Raw genomic sequence first — 19441 nt, 5'->3', positions numbered from 1 at the left:
AAGGACGGTTCCGCGGCTCTTGCCGGGGCTCCCCGCGGTCCCCGGGCGCTCCGCGGGACCGGGAGGGCAAGTCCGGGCGTTGGCGGTGCGGAACCTGCGCGGTGTCGTTCTCAGTGACAGCCGCGGTCAAATTAGCCGGAGGGTGAGTTTTGAATTAATTCTTCTTCCCCCCCCCGTCCTGCCCCTCCCTAGCTACACAGGGATAAACTTTTCTGTGCATCAAACCGGACAGATAAATCCTTCCCAGCTTTCCCCCTGCTGCAATGGTCCGGGCGGTCTGGTTTGGATGCTCTGACATCCAGCGGCAGCAGAAGCCAAAGTCATGTGCGGTTCCTGCTTTCAGCGAAACATCCCAGAGTTTCAGCTTTAGAAACGTAGAACAGTTTCCAGCGGATTCAGGGCGCTTTGGGGTTTTTAATGGAGCTGTAGAGATAATGGTGTCAAGCTTCCAGAAAACACTGACGAGGAAGCCCACATCCACCACTCTGCAAAGGAAAGCAGAACTTTTCTATCTAGGAACATATTCCTTCTGCTGTTAGAGGGACACCAAAATGTAAGCATTGAAATGCTCAGTGTCAGGCTGAGATGTTCTCACTGCTTGGATCTTCTATTATTGAGATGTTTATTGGATGTAAATACGTGCTTAGCCCGGAGAGGGGTATTTCCAAAGCCTTGCTGTTGCTTGCCTGCTTCCTTTTAAGGAAAACTGTTAACTGGGAATTAATAAAACTCCTAAGAAAGTCATCTTTGAGCTTCTGTACAAAATCAATAGACCTCTAGCTGCCAGAAACTTAAAGTCGGGTGATAACAGGTTGCAGCTCCATAGCTCAGCACACGGAGAGCTGCACGTGTGAAACAGGGTACGGGGCAGTCATCCACAGCGCTCCCCCAAGGTTGCTCAAGAAAGCTTTTACCCAGCCCCGGAGGAAAAAAGCCGGACTGCAGAGTTGTTCAGCCATCTGACATGTTTGCTTTCATCATGAGCTTCTCCTCGGGGAAAATGGGTGACAGGATCACTCTGTCTGCAAACAAACAAGTCGCACGGCTGCTCCTGACTTCGTTCTCAGCGTTGGAAAGGCCTCGCCAGAGGAAATCGTACTTAGCACAAGGAGCTGGGACGTTGCTTTGTAATTCTTTTCTTGGTTTTGACAGCGGTTCCCATCAGGAAAACTGTCTCAGAGTGTTGCCATGAAGCACCCTGGACCTCCAGAGAGCTCAAGACTTGCCTTCTGCCTGGAAAATGCCTTGGCCAGGGAGGCTAGGATTTGGAAAGTGCCAGTTTTCCAGAATCTCACCCTGAAGGTACGCTCCCCTCCCCTCTCTGGAAGCCCCTAAGGGACTCGGCAGAAATGCCATGCTGCTCCTGCCACTTAATCCCCCCTGAATGCAGGAGTCACCCCCCCACGGACTGAGCTTAAGGAATGGAGGGGGAGGAGGGTCTGTATTTGCCCCATCTCACATCCTGCTAATGCCCCGTGTAAACCAGGTGCTTTCCATTTTGTCCTCACTCCAGTAGTTCTGGGAAACGCGGCGGAGCTGCTAAGAGCAGACAATTGCTGTAAAGCCATAAATATATCATGTTAGAGCTAATTGTGCTCGACACCATCTTTGAATCCCATCTATTCAGGTGGGAGAAGAGGGAATTCACTGAGGCCTAACAGAAACCCAGCGCTGTTTGAGTCAGTCCTTAGCTACCTCAGGAAGCTACAACGCTGAACGGCCTCTGTGTACAATGGAAACTTCTGGGAAGTGCCTCAAACCCAGGGAAAAATGCACAGAAGTGCCCTGCCAGTCTTCTCTTTTTTTGCAGTAGTGTAGAAATGCTGTTTTTTACCAAGTCTTTTTACTACCGAATGAAACAAAATAGTGAAACTGGATAAGGTGTTGAGTAACATTAAATGAATTGGTGGAGTGTTTGTTCTGCGTAGCTGCTCAGCCCTTTCAGTTCTACAATAACGCTCCAATACGTGCCGTGGGTCGTGGGGAGCCAGAGTAAACTCCTTCCTCTCACCTGAATGCATCTTCAAATAAGACAGAAGAAAGAAAAACCTGAGTACATTTTGCCTTGGGGGAGTCCTAAACCTGCCTTCTGTGGTCCCGCCACCAAGCGCATTCAAGGCTGTTAAAAAAACCCTTGACGAAGAGTAAAACAAAACCTCCTCCTGACACCAGGTTCTCTCTCCCTGTCGAGGCTGAATGAAACGTGGGTCAGTCTCCTCGGGAGGGGGGAAATAACGAGCAGAGTCAGCACCTTGGCTGCCAGAGCTGGGGTCAGGGGTTCCCTCGCTGTGCGAGCGGAGGGCTGGCTGCTCCCCGCTCCCCGCTCCAGTCCAGTCCAGTCCAGTCCCAGGCCCTTGGAGGCACAGCTGGAGCCCGACTGGGTGGCCTTAAACTGCCCCGAAATTTCTCCTTGCCCTCACTCTGTAGACACAGCCAACAACTTTCTCCATTTCAAGCCTGCAGACATCAGAAATGTTAATTACAGCACTTAGAGTGATTTGAGTCTTCCTTTGGAGATACATTAAGGAAAATCATCAAAGCACTAACTGTATTTTTCTTCTTTTTTCTTCCCCTCAGGGCACAGATATCCCTTTGTCATGCTACAAGAAAGCGGTTCTCTGGATTGCAGAAATAAGCTCTCAGTTCCAGTTTTACCCTGAAACATTTGCCTTAGCTACCAGCATCTTTAACCGGTTATTGGCATCAGTCAAGGTAGAGAATCTCTGTCAGCTCTTTCCTGGCTAGGTTACTGACTGGGGATGTCAGGAGTGGGTAATCAGTTTATACACAAAGCAGGACTACGTTTGGCAGCAGATTTAGGGAGCAATCGGGGTCTTTGCCTGGAAAGACTTTTAAGTATATATATTATACTTTAATACGTATGAACCTGAGGGTTTGATGAGGTTCCACTGCTTTACAGTCCTCAGGAGAAGTGTCCGAGTGAATTGTATTCCAGATGCTGTGATCAGTCCAAAGAACTCGTTATCATCTGGTTGTCTCTGCTAAACAGAAAACATCTGCATTTTCACTTTTAATATTTTGGTTTTGAAACTGCTATTTTTAACCAAACCTTGGGGCCGACTTTTTCTGACACTGAAGCAACAGCGAAGTTATGAGTTGAACTGAGCCTTGCAGCTCTCAATCCTGTTTAGATCAGTACTGGCATGTGGCAAAAACGTATTTAATTAATAGCTGAGAAGGGGATAACGTTGCATCGTAAATACTGTGGCATTGCATGGCTGAAAATTGTGGGGTACGGGAATAAAAGTTGCACCGAGAAGAATATTTATTTATTTTGTTTCACTTTGGCTTTCCTTGCTTTGTTTCCAGCTTCTAATGAACCTGCAGCTAAACTAACTCTGAAACAACTGTAACTTACGGTTTGAAAGTTGTGTATCTGTGCTAGAATGACAAATTGTCTCCCCCAAGACTGTTACCGTCTTTGCTCAGTGTTTTCTTCTCCTTCTCCCTTCAGGCCCAATTAAAATACCTTCAGTGCATAGCGATTTCCTGCCTGGTCCTTGCAGCAAAAACCAACGAAGAAGATGAGGTCTGTATGTTGCATTTTAAACACCCTGAACTCATCTCTCCTCTTCAGGTTGTCGGTGTTTCCAGGTCCTGACAGCTTGGGCATAACCAGGAGCTTGTTTACCCCAAGCAGTCCGTAAGGGGCGACAGTCACATTTTCAGTCCTATTTCATCACTGTTTGTGATGAAGAATCACAAGAATCGTGACCTTTATGGATGAGGGACTTGTGTTTGCTTCTGTAATGGACGCCTTGCCCTCCTCCTGCCCTTAAATCTCTCTCCCCTCTTCAGAATCCACAGTGAAGCTTGGGCTGGGGGCCGTGCCCAGCTTTGTGCACACAACATCAGTGCTGTGATTCCGTTGTGACAGGCCCGGGGAGGGTGACGTAGGTGAGGCAGAGTGGAGGTTCTTCAGACGAAGCTTAAAACAGATGCTTGGAGTCAGAACTGGTTTCTGACCCTGGGGAGGAAATGACTCAGGTCTGCACCTCAAGGTGAGCACGTAGGATCGGCAGCTACCCCCGCCAGTGTGAGATCACACAGGGCCGCCTCTCCCGGCAGAAGGGCCCTGACAGACTTCTTCAGCCATTTACAAACATGAGCCAAAAGCGTTTCGGGTTGAGTTTCTCCTTCTTCCTTCATTCTGTTTTGAAAAAGAACGGGAAGCCCGGGAGCTGGAGTCAGACCCGCGCGTCCCTTCGAGCAAGCTCTGCTGTGGCGAAACGCTCGTGGGAGCCTGTCTTAGGATGCGTCACGCTGAGGTTCTTCCTCTCCTCTCAGCTAAAGAGGAGAAGCTGAGTCAGTGATCACAGGAAACAAGACAACCACAGGGCCCTGTGAAACAGGCCAGCAGGAAGCCTCCTCCTAGCTAGGGCAGCAAAACTAACGAGTCTGGTAGCAGGGAACGTGCGTCGCCGAGGTGGCGTGGTGAGGCGGCTCGTGGCGACCCGGGAGGTGACCGGCCTCGTCCTTGCCAGGGGCTGCCAGGGGTCGCCCCGTGGCCAGCGTGGGCCAGTCCGCACGGAGGGTGGGAGTCACCTGGGAGACTGAAAGAGCCTTCTGCACCTCTTTGGGACGTGGGTGACCTCGTCAGATCGCAGTACAGAGACACACACAGCGCTGCATAGGACGTTGGCTTATTTTTATTTTTTTTAATTTTTTTTTTTTTTTTTACAGGTAATACCATCGGTGAAGACGCTCGCAGTACGGAGTGGTTGTAAACGCTCTTCAGCTGAGATCTTGAGAATGGAAAGAATTATACTAGATAGGCTTCACTGGGATCTTTACACAGCAACACCAATGGATTTCTTAAACATCGTAAGCGCTGAGTTTGGCAAAATTTTTTGCTTTAAAGAAACAGCTCCTTATCAAATAAGACTAGAAAAAGCTGCGCACACATACACACCCCCACACATCCTTCCTCAGATGCTTTGCGAACTCCCTGTTCTTAGCTATCTGCAAGTCTGTTGAAGAATGGTACGGTGACTTTTTTTAAATCTATTTTTTAAAATTTTCTACTATTTAAAACCTCTCATTTTGCTCAAAAAGTTTACTCCCATCTTTAAAGGGCAACTAAAATGGACATTAAAAAGATTCTCATAATGCACAACTATACGCCATTTTTATTTCTTTAAATACACACTGCAAAAATATTTCTAGCTATTTCCATTCTATTAATACTGTACATAGAAAGCTGTCAGAGTTTTGCTACATTTCACACACAGGTTTTTTTTTCCTTAAACCTTTTTCCTTTTTATCCCAATAATTACTCACCCTTGGTTTAGGCAATGAGACTACCCCGATCTGGCACTTAGTTCACATTGCAGTTACTAAACATTTATTAGAAACAATTAAAACTTTGTCTTCAAGAAACGATCATGTGCTAGTAAGGCAAAAATCATGTGATACGAACACATCCTGGATCCCTTTTTTAAGGTTATGTGCAAATATTAAGCCATCTTAGGCTGCTGATTGTGAAAACTGCCTTTTGTAGGTGCTTGTTTCCTCAGTAAATTCGGAGTGCAGTCATTACTCTTGGTTTTACTCTATCTGCTGGCCTGAACTGAATCTCCTGGATAGCAATCTGGATAACGTAGGAACTTCAGAAGTTGTTAGGAAACACAGACCTTGTACATTCATTATAAGCTCAAAAAAAACCCCAAACAGTTCAGTGATTGGCAAGTACAAACACAAAACACAAAAAAAAAAAAGAAAAAAAAGGAGGGGGGGGGAACCCCTTTAGGCTTCCTGATATGAGATGAAATTAGTCTGTACTTCTGGCTGATAACATGAAAACATACAAAGTTCACTGACCTCTGCGCTTGGTTGGGTTGGGTTTTTTTGTTGTTGTTGTTTAAATATATATATACTTCGTCTTCTCTCCAGTTCCACGCCACGGTGATGTCCAGCTGGCCCCATCTGCTCCCCGGGCTGCCTCAGACGAACCCTTCCCGCCACGTCGCGCTCTTGACGAGGCAGCTGCAGCACTGGATGGCGTGCCACCAGCTAGTGCAGTTCAGGGGCTCCACGTTGGCTTTGGTGATCATCACCTTGGAGCTGGAGAGGCTGACTCCTGAGTGGTTTCCTGTTATCACCGATCTGCTAAAAAAAGCACAGGTAGGAATCAAAACGGCCTTTGCTCCCAAATCCTGAGGCGGGGACGCCGATACCGGATAAAACACACGTTGTGTTTACAGCCGAGGAGCGTGCGCGCGCGTTCCGCTGCCACCGCGGGCCTTGCTAGTGCTGAGGGAAGAGGGAACAAAGCCGCAGCGAGGGGCTGGGGAGGGCTTTGCCTTTGGCACAGAAGTCTCTGAGAGCACCTAAAAACCTGCCCACTGTGTCCCCAGCCGCCCACCGAAGGCTGCCAGACCTTCCAACCAAGTACAGTTACCTTGCTGTTAAAATATAACGTTTGGCTTCTGTAGATACACATTAAAGGCAAGCTGTTTGTTTTGTTTTGGTTTGTTTTTTTTAAAGCTTTTCTCCAGCTTCATAACACACATGCCTTTTAAGAGATTATACCTAGAAGGCTGAACACCCTGGCTGTCAGCTTACCGTCGACCCATTTTGTGGGTCTAGATTTTGAAATAACCTACTTTGAAATAAATTTTGAAAAAACCTGTGCCCCCCTGTTGTCACCCCCTAAAGAGAGGGCACGCTTGCCAACACCAGAGCAAAAGTGCTGCTGCGTTTTCTCAGCAGATAGTGACAAATGGGTATTCCCTTTCTATTTGGGTGGCAGTTCAGGAGCTCGTGGTTACGTGTTCTGGCCAGGGCCACCATAGCCGTGTCTCTTGAGGCAGCCAGCCCAGCCTGGCCCTGCCCTAATGACAAAGTTACACAAGCAGTGGCCACAAGAGAGAGTAATTTATTATGAACTTAGAAAAAAAATCTACATCTCTCCTTACAGGTTAACAGCACCGAATTCATCCACTGCAGAGAGCTTGTGGGTGAAGAGCTAACGCGCCTGCAGCTATCCAATGCTGTTTATATTTTCCATCCCGGCAGTGAAGCCATCCCAGGCCGTCCCGAGGCAAGGCCACCCCAGCACAGCCCCTCTGGGTCAAAGGATTTCCACCAAGCGAGGCTGAGGGGCTCGGTAAACCCACCAGCACCTTTCACACCCACAGCCCCAACTCCCCGCGACACCACGGAGACGGATGGATGCTACGATGGATTCAGACACCTCCACAGCGAGGACGGGGGAGCGAGCGGCGGGAGGCTGGAGGCGGGGGGCAGCTCCTCATGTCCCCCCTTACAGCCACCCGAGAGGGACTAGTGGGGAGCTACTGCCTCCGAAGTGGCAACTGCAGAACCAGTAGGTCCCAGTGAGCAGAGCAGCCGGCACCAGAGCAAAAGTGCTGCTGTGTTTTTCAGAGGATAATGACAAATCGGTATTATCTTTCTATTTTTTAATGTCCTTCCTAAGCAGCGTGTGCTACGCCTTGGTTTTTAACATTTTAAATACAGAAAGCTGGGGAGAGGAGGGACTTGGTCACAACCCTCTAACTCGGGGCTCAAGTTGGCGGAAGGTTATGAACTGCACAACTTTCAAACAGCCGTGACAGTGTGTCAGATCGAGCCTTTCACCCGGCTCACCCCACTGGTCTCCCCTTGGAGCTACCCTGAGCTGCCCCGCGGGAGTGACCAGGAGCTGCCCTCCAGGGAGGGGGAGCTCCTGCTTCCAGTTTTGAGAAAAACCTCCAGTTTTTCGTAAGGCCTTACCCTGGAAGCCAGGCTCCGAGGTCTGTGCTCCTTCCTGCTTAAACCATTAAATCCCAGTTCCTACAAGCTGTGGGAAATTGCTTCTTGCCCACAGTCACCGTTGCTTTGGGCCTGTGTGTCATTCAGGGATTTTTTAAAAAATTTATTCTGTTTTGCCAGACTGGACAATACAAAATGCCTTTAATTAATCCCCCCCACACACCCCCATTAGTTTTTGTGAACTGCTAATCTCCATCGCAAAGTGGTTTTACAGACTACAGAGGTCAGTTTAAACCTTTACTGCGCTTTAAAAAAAAACAACAGCCTTAATGCGCGCTTTTAAAATAAATGTTGTCTTAGGTTTTTTGGGGTTTGTTTTAAACAGCTTTTTCCAGTGATTGCTGTCCCCGCGTGAAGGTACCCGGGCAGTACAGGGTGGACACCACCTGCAAGCGGTGTCGCAGCACAGGAACGTCCAACTGTGCAGGACGAGTGTCCTGAGCCACACCACTTCCCAGAAGCGGCAGCGAGGGGGGAGCGAGCTCTGGGTGCGTGCAGGGAGGAAGCCACACTTTTCATCTGAACCCCCAGAGAAAGCAGCGCCAAAGCGTGCCAGAAAAAAAACATTTAGTACCAGAGACTTGGTGCGGGTGAGACGTGTGAGCAGACCTGAGCCTCTGCCCCGGGCGAGGGCTGCCGCAAGGTTTGGACCCAGGGAGGTTTCCGAGGTGCCCCTAAACCTTCGGGGTGTTATTTATTCACCCACCCTACCCCAGGGAAGGTTTTCATTTCATGGTAGGGCTCTTCCCTCCCCGCAGTGCAGCACCTTCCTTTTCTAGCACAAGCTGTGACTTGACCGCCTGACTTCTGCAGGAGACAAGTTGTCTTTTGTAGTTTTCATTAAACAAAACGTAAGCTCGGTCTGCGCGCTCTCGGCGGGCTCCTTGCAGAGTCCAGCCAGAAGCTGGTGCCCACTCGGGGCCTTGCAGGAGGCCGGGGCAGGGTCTGGTTCTGCTTTCCCTCCCACCCCTTTGCCCTGTCTCAAGCATCTCCCCCGGCTGCATTAACCAGTGGAAATGGTAGCAAAAAAATTCTACGCATTGTAATGAACGTGCTGTAACTTTATACCACAACCATAGCTCGTGCTTTTTCCCCCAGTTTTGAGCCAACGTACAGCTCTTGCCCGTAAGCGGGATGGCACGTTAAAAAACCACGAACAAACCTGCTCTTCAAACCCTCTGCAGATCTATACGACCCAAAATCTGCGCTAACGGGGGTTAATGCTAAAAGATGAAGTCAGCGCTGCCCAAAGGCCCAGCGGGGTCCTGTGTTCCCAGTGGGGCCACACGGTGCCGTACTGGGATGGGAGCAGTAAGCTGGAGCCCACCCGCTCCCCCGGTCCCTCCTGCCCTTTCCCACGAAGGGCCAAACACTCCGGGCTTGGCCTCAGCAGGTTAAAACCCACCACTTTGCGCTCCCGTTGTCCTTCAGAACGGAGCTTCCCGCCCTAAGGAACAAGCTGCAAACTCCAGGAAGGAGCTGCTGGAGCAACAAGGGCCGAAGGAGCCTCTCAGGCAGCACAAACCCCGCCGTGAGCGGCCGAAGGGAGCCGGGGGCTGCCGGTGCCTCTGGACCGTATGGAGTGACCGCGGAACCGCCCAGGGGACAGCACCAACGGAACGGCCCTTTGCCCGGCTGCCTTTCAGAGACGAGGACAGTCTCGTGGGTTGGATCGTGCCCAGCCCGCGTGTACGGACACAAGTCTGTTCCACCTGCAGCCCAACTCCCCCCGAGGAGCCCGTAACCAGTTTGCTACTGGTGCGAACGTCAGCGAGTGCTGGCACAGAGCTGCTGTGTCCAGGGCTCGTTTGGTGAGGGTTGCTGTTCTGGGGGAATATTCAGTCCCTGTCAAACTCCAGAAGACATTTACTGAGTATTTTCAGAGCTCCTAGGGTGCCTCATCTTGACCTGGGAGGGGAGGCCGCCCTGCCCGCTGCTCCCCACCCCGGCTCCGGCCCCAGCCGAGCAGCGGGTCTGGGTCAGCACCCGCCCGTCCCTTGTCCCCTCCCCAGGACTCAGCGCAGGGGAGACACAACCTCTCAGCCCCAGCCTCCTCCTGCTGCTGCCACGCTTCAGGTTACACCACCGTGTAAAGAGAGCAGTTAATTACACCTGGGATCCCCTCCCGTAACCACCCACCGGACTGTTCTGTCCTTCCAGAAGCTTCCTGGCAGCCGCCACTGCTGCTGCACACGGATGCTCAGATTCCGAAGCAGAACCAAAACACAAACCAAACCTTAAATCGCCAACAGAACCAGCGAAACGATCCAGAGTCACCCCCCACGGCCACCACATCCCCCCCTTCATAAACCACCACCCAAAGGAAACGTGTCACAGCCACAGCAAGTCACCCCGGCACCGCTGCGTGCGAGGAGGGATCCCTCCTTGCCACGGGCGTGTGGCCACCTAGAGAGCTCACTTACACCACGGTGCAAATAAAAGACACGTCTGCAGTCAGAGAATGGATGGAGATACAAGAAAAGAGCAGAGGGAAGAGCAATGCAATAGTTGCTTTTACAGGTTTCTGACAAACTGAGCTGCCGTGTCAGAGAAATGCGCGGCAGCAATTCCGAGCAGGCAGCCCCGGAGCGCAGAGCCCTTCCAGAGCACGCAGCAGGCTGCAGCCAGACACCGCGTGCCCTCAGACACAGACAGAACCTTTATCTCTCATCTCCGGGGCTGCCTCCGGGAGGTTTTTATATTTTGCTAATTGGCTTTCAGGTTTTAAATTCATGTTGAACAGTACTTACAGTTCCATTCTTTAAGAATGCAGAGAAGTGCACCCAGATCGAGTGATGCACTAACTCCTGGGCGGTCTCAGCAGCTCCCCCTCTTCTTCCTCAGCAAGGCGTGCAAGCTGAATCCCACCAAACTATGGTCATGGCAAACAGAACCTAATCACGTCCTCTGAGCAATTTTGAAAAAAAAAAAGAAAAGCTTTTATTCCCAATTCACCTATCCAGATGGGAATCTAACGTGAAAATAGGTTAATGGCTGGGCTAGATGATCTTCGAAGTCTTTTCCAACCGAGATGATTCTGTGAATAGCTCCAAACCAGATTACAAATAGAGCTTTGCCAAAGGAAACGGATTGGTTTGTCTCAGAAGTGGACACAGGGAAGTTTTAAAAGTCATCAAGGCAGCAGCAAAGGGCGTTTCGTTGCTGAGCTCAGCCCGACGGTCGCGCACGGCTTCAGCTTTCCTCCTGTCTGCTGCGGGGCAGGTCCGTGGACACGGACCCGAGCGGCTGCCGGCTCGGACTCGCCGTCCCTGGCTGCCTCTCCCCGTCCCAGCGGAGCCGGCGGCAGCGGCACAGGCGGGGACGTGCAGAGCGGGGCCGACCTGCTGGGCCCGGGGTTTAGTCCCCACTGCCTGCAAGGGGCAGGAGTCCCCAGAACCTCCCCGTGGGCCCCCTCTGGGTAGTTTTAGGCCACGTACCTGTTACTCGCTGAGATTTATTTCCAAGTTCTAATTTACGCCAAGGGCAGCCAGAGGTTTCGGCGACCGTCGGGGACCACAGGCCCCGGGGACAGGAGCTCAGTCGGTGCCTCTGCCCCCTCCTCTCCGGCTCCACAAGGCCTGGGGGGTGACGGGGACACGGCCACGCTCCGTGGGAGCCTCGCTGGGCTCCCGCCACACGCCCCGCTCACACCACCCAGCACGAGGCAGGGCAACGGGGTGCGACCTTCCTTCTGGTCTTCTGGGGGTCTCCTGGGGGTCCTACACCCCCAGCCCCACAGCAAGCAGCAGCTTGGGGAAGGGGAGGGAGGCTGCCGGCAGCCGCCCCAGACATGGGGTGCACAGGGGCCGCCCCACTTTAAACAGAAATACGCAGGGTAAGGGGGTTAATGGAGGGAAACCGGAATAATAGCGAGGGTTGTGGATTCGGACACAGCACTTTGCTGCTCCAGCGACTGTAACTAATGTACAAAACATGTTTTTAACAGATGCTTGTTAAACAAGTCAGTTTTGTTTTTATTAAACCCAACTTTGGTACAAGTAGGTCATTCCTGAGTTCGTTTACAAGGTTGTTTTAAAAGGAGGGTAAACGGGGGCCTCTCCCTGTTCCTGTGTGAAGTTAGACTGGGGCACAGACATCACACGTTTTGGGTTTTGAAGAAGTATTTGTGTAAGGGGAAGTCAGTCTGTTACAAACAGAGAACTCACGGCCAGGAACACCGACTCTCCCGCTTGAAACCGTTTCCCCTCCGTTCACATCTGCCATTCAGCTGCGTTTTCAACTCCTTCCCCTTCTCACCCCCTGCATCCCAGCAGGACGTGCCGGAGGCCGGGCAGGGTGACCCGTCCCCGGAGCAGCTCTGGGGCAGGGGTTAGTTGTAAGGCACGTGTGGGCAGCCCTAGGAAAACTAAATAAATTTAAGTTGAGGGATTTTGGTTATAAACAACTCATCAGTCTACAGAAAAAAAGCTACACGGGAGAGTTATTGCTAAGAAACGTGAGAGTCCAGCGGAATTAGGGAGGCTGGGGGGGGAGGTTAGGGAGGTCAGGAACTTCCCCAGGGTCCCCCCAAAGCAGCCCGAGGAGAGGACTGATGGAAACCCCCTTCCAGCAGCAGCTCGGGCAGCAAACTGGAACCTGGCCTGGTGCAAAGCCAGCTCAGTCCCGTGTCCCCCCAGCAGCTGGGTCAGTGTTAACTGCTTTGGTCAGGCTCTCGCCCAGGGATTAGTGATCTGGGGTTAGCAGCAGCCCGAATTAGCCAGTTATCTTTTGGCAAGTATCTTAAATTTCAACTTTATCAAGAAACCTGATCAAGCAAACCCAATCAAAAGATACGGTGCATCTTAGTCCTTGCTACATAATCTCTTCTGGGCAATATATTGCAAGCTTAAAGGTGAAAGCACCAATTAATTTCTTCTGCATGAGATGTTTTGGCCTTAATAAATCTTCTAATTAACATGTCTTCCTGATGTTATGGAGCACGCAGTGGGAAGACTAAAAAAGCTACAGAAAGAACAAAAGAGAATCAGTATTTAAGCTTCAATTATTTACATTAATTAAAGACAGCATGAAAGGTCAAAGGACAAATCTAACAGATGCCTCCTGACAGCGTGCGGGGCTGGGCACAACACCTGCATTTAAACCACTGCAACTCGGAGAAGCTCTCACAGCCACCAAGATCTTGTTTGGAACTGGTAATTAAGAGGATTGATTTAAAATTTTAATGAGGAAAGACCACTGACACGTGCTACGGAGGCAGGGGACAGGGAGAGGTGTGGACTGACCAGCACCTGCGGCCCGAGCTGGCGGCTTTGCTCCGGCCTCGCAGGCTCCCCCGCCCCGAGCTGAAGGGTTTTCTCTCTGTCGAGCAGCCTCGGACAAGGAAATAAAAGCTGGGTCTGGGCTCTCCTGAACAGAAAGTACCAATGTGTCTGGGCACTGAGCTTCAGCTCTGGAGCTGCGAAGCACAGACCTCGCTGCTGAACCGCTTTTCTAACAACGCTTTGCATTTCTTGTTCTTTTGGAAGCATCTCGGGGAGCTTTACACGAGTATTAATGAATAATCTTAATGTTGTTCCTGTGGAAAAATACTTGCCCGTGTAGGTGATCGCCAGGTGGCCCGTTGTTCAAATGACCAGCTACTCTACCACCTTAATTTCCCAATTAATTCTCATGTACCTGAATGCACTTTCTCTTCTCTGGTCTCCTAGAAGAGTTGGCTTTCAACAGGATTGGGATGGAAAAGGGTGTAAAACATTTTATCCAAACCACTTGGTACCAACTGCTAAGTCCCCGCTAAGGCTTATCCTTCAAAAATTTAACAGGCTCAAGCGACAACTCTAACCCAGCGCCGGCTCCGACTTTCACCTGCACGTTGTTGGTGATTGCTACAGGCAGGACCAGAGCAGCTCCAGCCCCACCCTGCTCAGCTCTCTGGACAGCACGGGACCGCTGCATGGCCGGGGCAACCACCCTGGAAGAAGGTGGGATGCAAACAGGCAGCACCTAAGAGGAGAGCCCTGCCCTCTGCCTTTTAGCAAACTGCGCAGGAAATGCAGCAGGCGGAGGTCTCACACACGAGCCAAGCCCTGCAGCCAGAGCAGAGGCCGTCTGCATGGCTCTAGACAGATTTCAGAAGCAGCCAGGATCACCCCCTTGGGTTTGTTCTTCAAACCGGGGCTGCAGAAAACGGCACTTCAGCGAATGCTGTGCGTTGACCCAACGCCACTTGAAGGTTTTGTCCTAAGTGGTCTCAGTCCAACACCAGATAAAACCCACAGACCCTAAATTAACTGAAAGTAACTTTGTACGGAGCGATGCCCCACAGAACGGACACCAAGAACAGGGAAAGCTTCAGGTAAAGCTGCAGCAGCAGCTCTTTCTGAAAAACGATCCCCAAATCAAAGCTGTGCCCTTTTTTTGGCCCCGATCTAAGTGTATGATGTGCTTCTGCAGCGGAAGCATACAGCCTTGGAAGTACCACTAGGAAAATACCACCCTCCATCTCTGCTCCCTTTTCATCCTACCCTTAAATCACCTCTTTGGGCATCATTACAACAGCCAAACGGGCAGCAAACCTCCTCGCTCGGCCACCAGATCCCACAGAGGGGAAGCGCCAACAAGCTCAAAGGTAACTTTTGCCCAAATAGGGATGGCATTTGAATTAATCTCTTGGAATTTGTCCCCAGGTTACGGATGAGGTGCTTTTCCACATAAGAGTATGATGTAGAAATGAGCTAATTTCATTTCTGAAGTTCCCAGCAGTCAGAAGCCATCCTGTGGCTGGTAAGCTTCCAATGGTTCCACGTTATTATTTCAACAGAGATGCACTAGGTAACAAAGGAAATCCACCACTAAATAAACAACACCACAAAAAACTCAAAATACATGTGAGATTTAATAAAAGAAAAAAAAGTACAAAGTGAGTGGAAAGAAATCAAAGTCAAAAAAAAAAAAAAACAACAACCAAACAACCCAAAACAAATCAACCTCGACAGATTCAGAATGACAGAGCGAAGGGATGCAGCAGGTCCGGGAGGCTGCTCCCCCCCAGGCACCTCCACCTGCTCCCAGCCAGCCACCCCGTCTCCACACAGCCTACAGAGCTTAGAGCCCTGCAAAACACAGGTTAAATTAGAAAGCAGACAACAAACATGATGGCAAATGATAAAAAAAAAAAAAAAGATAGTTTTTCCCATTAATACCAACCTTTTACAGATAAACGTATAAAACAGCCAAAAGATGCGTAACTGAACAGTTTCAGTCATTTCTGAACAGTTTTTCTTTCACTTCTTCTAGCCTACAAGATGTAAATCTTCGGACTGGAGTGAGATTAGCATCAACATGTATTTGTAACTTGTTAAATAAAAATAAGATACAGAACTACCCTACATAGCACAGACGTAAATTTTGTTTCAGCCAAAAGGAAAAAATCAAGTAACAGAGAAAAAAAAAATGACCGAGTCCCACTGGGGAGTTTATGATGTTGACTGCTCTAACGAACAAGTGACTACAAGGAAAAGGTAAGTCTGTCACAACATAAAGTCAATGGAATATAATAATCATCATCATTAAAATACTGTTACATACATTCTGAATGTCTTCATCAGAAAAAGCTGGAAATTTCTCCGCAATGCCCATGGATTTGATGGTTTTTACTCTTTCATTGTTCTCATCATTGTTCCGACCTACCTGTTATTCTAGGAAAAAAGAACTGATCTCTGATGAGCCAGGGCTGACAGAAATCATTTGCATAGATCTTGCTGGCTGCAGCACGAGATCACGAGAAAACTATGGACTGGAAAAGCGATGCCGAGGCAGCTCCTCGCACACCCAGTATCACCAGTTAGTGCTTTATTCCAGCCTTGAGAAGCAAAACAATGAACCAAATAGCGCTGCTTCCTCAGGCAATTAGTGCACCAGAGTTTCTCTCATTAGCAAAAATCAAAATCCCGCCCCTAATTTGCTACATGATTAGACTGCAGTCAGTGGTGAGCTGGAATTGCCTTCCTGCTCGTAACAATAGGTTGGGTTCCCTGCATGTTTTTTCTGAGAAAAACACATTAACCCCCCTAACGTTTGACAGTGACTCTTTAAAATACATCTAACCTGGAGGCACAGCCTTAGAAATTAATGTTCAGCGTGCATCATTTTTACTCTGTGCAAAACGGCCCGTTCTAAAAGGTACCTGTGAGAGCTGCGTGAGGTTCCTTCTCACAAGCATCAAGTAACACTGACACGATTTTCAGTATACCCACATAAAAGGCCAATGTCCATACGAAAACAGTTTAACACCTGAGCATGTACTTAGAAAGAAAAAAAAAAAAAAAAAATTAAAAGCTGCTTTAACGGGATATGCAGATTTAAGGACCTCATTTTACAATCCCGCAAAACGCCGCCCTCAAAGGGCCCTGTGACTCGGACGGGGGGCGTCACCTCCACCTGCAAGTGATCTGCTGACAGCTTAGCTTAAAGACAAGTCTTTAAGGAAAAAAAAAAAAAGAAAAATCTTGTAACGTTAATAACTAAGTGAAATTGCGCACACTCGGAACTAACACTTAGCCAGCCAGTGTTTTTATAAACTCTAAAGACACTATGCGCAGGGTTAATATATTTGTTTTCTTTTAGCCTATTATCCGACGGAGGGATGGATGGAATTGGGTCCAACTGTTTTTCCATGACAACATAGCTAGGAAGTCTCTACTCGATTATCATCCTGCCTTATCACAAAACGGTCCGAAAAAAAAAAAAAAAAAAAAAGAGTATTGATCCTAATTATTCCTCTCGGAGAAGAAGGGCTGTGATTTCTAGGCATGAGGAGTGTCGAAGGAAGCACCTTCTAGGAGGAACAGAGCCTGTCAGCATAAATACGGTGCATAGCTCAAGTCTGGGGGATTCTCCTTATTAGGCACATCGTAAGTTTAAGGTTAAAGAGCGAAAGTGACGATGACAACTTAAATAGTTTTTCCACAACAGCAAAATACATTGGTAAATGACAACCGAAAAGTTACACAAATCCTGTAGTTCCACATTATACAACAAACTCTTACGAAAAATCTTTCTATATAAACGTTCTACTTTAGCAGTAAAGAAAATTCAAAACATTGTCCTATGAATTTTATTAACCGCTCTCTCTCTCTTTATATATATATATATATATATATTATAAATGATGTAGAAAGTTTTTAGAGTAATTCAGGATTAAAATATATAATTACTGGAATGAGGGTTACTCTGACTAAGATTCCCAGGGCAGAAAGTCTAAGTACTGTGTTTTCCACCCATGCTAAAAACTTATTCCAATCGAGAACTTTGTTAGAAAAATAAACATTTCATCATTCTTCATACCACTCCTCACATCTGTGCATGTACAGGGGAAGGGAGATGAGCCTCAAGCAGTCACCTTAGCCAATTAAAAACCAAGTGAATCCAGAAAGCAATTATTTAGCTGGTGGGTAAGTTCAGACAAAGAGTTAAACACGGCTGCTCAATCACTGGGTTTAGAATAAAACATCTTAATTTAGGGATTAGTTGACTTTGTTTAACAAAATGTAGGTGGTAAGGTTACTTCCTTAAAACCTCCTGATAAATTCTGTAACAGGTAACAGCGAGTCGTTACACTGCAACCACCGAAGATGCTCATTTTCTCTTTCACTTTGGTCCACTCACACAATGTTATGAGAAAGGTCACGGGGTGGGAAACTCAAGCAACTTAACACATGAAAGCACCAAGTCCACTCTTGGCCTGAAAGTCTGTGTGTGATTAACTGAAAGAAACAAAACATAAAAAAAAAAAGCATGAATTAAAGTTACGAAAATTAAACAAAAGCCAAATGCAGCGAAATATGTTAAAAACAAACAAACAAAAAAAAAAAAAAGGAGGAGAAGGGGAAACACAGCTTGAGCATCTGAAGACTCCCAGAGAGCAACCCCTGCACGCTGAGCCCGCGCTGGAGCACAGCCGGCTTGGCAGCTGCCAGGTGAAAGAGAAGCTCAGCACAAACACTTTTATTTCCCCTCGACACCTGCAGTTCTTCCATCTTCATTTCTCACTTCTAATAAGCTACTAAAAACGCTGCATTGAAACCGGAGACGATAAAAAGTTCAAGTAACTCTCCTAAAAATTTAAACAAGAAAAAAAATCCCCCCTCCCCAAACTCGCGATATATTCCCCATTCCTGCGAGGTCCCCACGCCTTCCCCAAAAACCCAGGATCCTCCTCAGCTGTGGGGGCTCCCCAGCACCCTCCAGGTCCCCTTCAGCCTCGTGCTGCCCCAGGTGGGCCCGGTGTCGGTGCAACCCTCCCGCTGCTGTCACCCTCGGCTCCGCGCCGCGCCGGCACCGCCGGTGCCGCTGCTCCCCGGGGGAGGACGCTGCCTGCCCCCGGCTCCCCAAATCCCAGCTGCTTCCAGTCCAGTTTGGGGGAAAGACCCCAGTAAAAAACCCGGCGACGCCGTTCCTGCTGCTCGCCAGGGACCACGCAGCTCCCCTCAATGCCCGCGGGGTCGACGCGGAGCCGAGCGCCGGGGATGCGGCCGTGGGACGGGTGAGGGCTGTGCTGACACCCGGGTTTCACAAGACCCCCCCGCTCCTTTTGATACCTCCCAGGTGAAGGGGGTGTCTGGGAAGACATGTCTCCGGCCAGGCCGAGGGGACACACCTTTCTTTGAATATTTTATTACAAACTTCATTATCCTGCTTGAGCAGAAACCCCCAAATGCCACATTTTGAATTAGCTCACAGGTTTGGGGAAAAAAAAAAAACAAACCCACACACCAAAAATCCCAAATCCCAATCCAAAACTACTCCCTCTCCCTAATTTATGAATTAATTAATGGATTCCTGGTGATGGTGCAGCTCCTCCAGCTGTGCTCCAGCACTGAAGAGAGAACCCGCCCCGGCACCGCACAGAGCACGCACCGGGGGTGCCCCTGGGGCCCTCACTCGCCGCCCTCCGACTGCAGCCGGTTTCTAATCGCGAGAGGAAGAGTGTCCAGACTCAGGTCTGCAGGTGCCTAAACCCAGCAAAGCGTAGGAAACCTCTTTGTGCCGCAGGCAGAGGGAGCAGAGGGGAAGCCGCTGCGTCACCCTGGCCAGGCGTCACCGGAGCACCCCAGGCACCCGCATCCCGGCCTCCTCCTCCCCTTCTGCAAACAGCCCCGGGCCCCTGGTGCCCCGGGGTTCAGCCCCTAATTCATGTGTGAGTTTAGCTGGATTCAGCCCTATTTTCAGCAGAGTATTTTTACAAAGCGTTTTGGGCTTTGTGTAGGAGGTGGGACGTGGCCGGAGCATGCCGAGAGGTCCGCAGGAGCGCTTTGGGTTTAACACCAACCATTTGCATTCCAAGCAAATACATTAAATAACACATTAAATACGTACTGTTGTCTTCCACAGGAGGGAACAAATTACTAGCATGTCAGTACGCAGAATGAGCTTCTCTAGTGCTGCAGCTCACAGCAGAGAAACGACAGAGCACAAGGTCTTGTCAGCAACGTGAAGCCAAACGTTGTGCTGTCAAGACCAAACTCAGAGTCTTTTTCTCTTTTCATCGTTAAAAGGCTCAGAAACTGCCACCGCCCCGTTCTGGATTGGGCAGAATGCAGTGCAGACTCTCAAGCTCCTTCACGCAAGGGGAAGTAACAAAAAAATGCTGGAATAACAGAATTACCAGCTTGCATGATGGTGCTTC

At 49.3% G+C, this 19441-nt stretch overlaps 2 protein-coding genes across 6 annotated transcripts in view; one reads left to right on the top strand and one right to left on the bottom strand.

The window, feature by feature from the left end:
* The first annotated feature begins 6 nt into the window (after positions 1–6).
* On the top strand, positions 7–5727 carry CCNI2 (cyclin I family member 2). Its single transcript, XM_026858607.1, has 5 exons — positions 7–142; positions 1153–1302; positions 2578–2712; positions 3476–3550; positions 4705–5727. The coding sequence occupies exons 2-5, from the start codon at positions 1189–1191 to the stop codon at positions 4996–4998; spliced, it is 618 nt and encodes a 205-aa protein (XP_026714408.1). The 5' UTR covers positions 7–142; positions 1153–1188; the 3' UTR covers positions 4999–5727.
* A 112-nt stretch (positions 5728–5839) lies between these two features.
* The window catches only part of SEPT8 (septin 8), a 28509-nt gene continuing 14907 nt past the window's right edge, over positions 5840–19441 (bottom strand). For 2 of the 5 annotated variants that reach the window (XM_026858601.1, XM_026858603.1), the window contains exon 10: positions 5840–6129. In XM_026858601.1, coding sequence (XP_026714402.1) covers positions 5964–6129 — 166 coding nt within the window. In that variant the 3' untranslated portion in view covers positions 5840–5963. Of the gene's footprint in view, positions 6130–10544; positions 12757–14914; positions 17520–19441 lie in introns of those variants that run through there. The other 3 variants (XR_003399426.1, XM_026858602.1, XM_026858604.1) reach the window with 3 other exon arrangements.

The sequence above is a fragment of the Athene cunicularia genome, assembly GCF_003259725.1.
Source record: "Athene cunicularia isolate RWA chromosome 13 unlocalized genomic scaffold, athCun1 chr13_part1, whole genome shotgun sequence".
Lineage (NCBI taxonomy): Eukaryota > Metazoa > Chordata > Aves > Strigiformes > Strigidae > Athene > Athene cunicularia.
Note: the sequence above shows the minus strand (reverse complement) of the source record. Positions and strands in the feature narration are given on the sequence as shown.

What these genes read in the sequence shown, in the direction of transcription:
- CCNI2 (XM_026858607.1), top strand. Translation starts at nt 1,189, where the DNA reads ATGAAGCACCCTGGACCTCCAGAGAGCTCAAGACTTGCCTTCTGCCTG. An exon ending in TCCAGAATCTCACCCTGAAG is followed by an intron (nt 1,303 to 2,577) that starts GTACGCTCCCCT and finishes TCTTCCCCTCAG; the next exon opens with GGCACAGATATCCCTTTGTC. An exon ending in AAACCAACGAAGAAGATGAG is followed by an intron (nt 3,551 to 4,704) that starts GTCTGTATGTTG and finishes TTTTTTTTACAG; the next exon opens with GTAATACCATCGGTGAAGAC.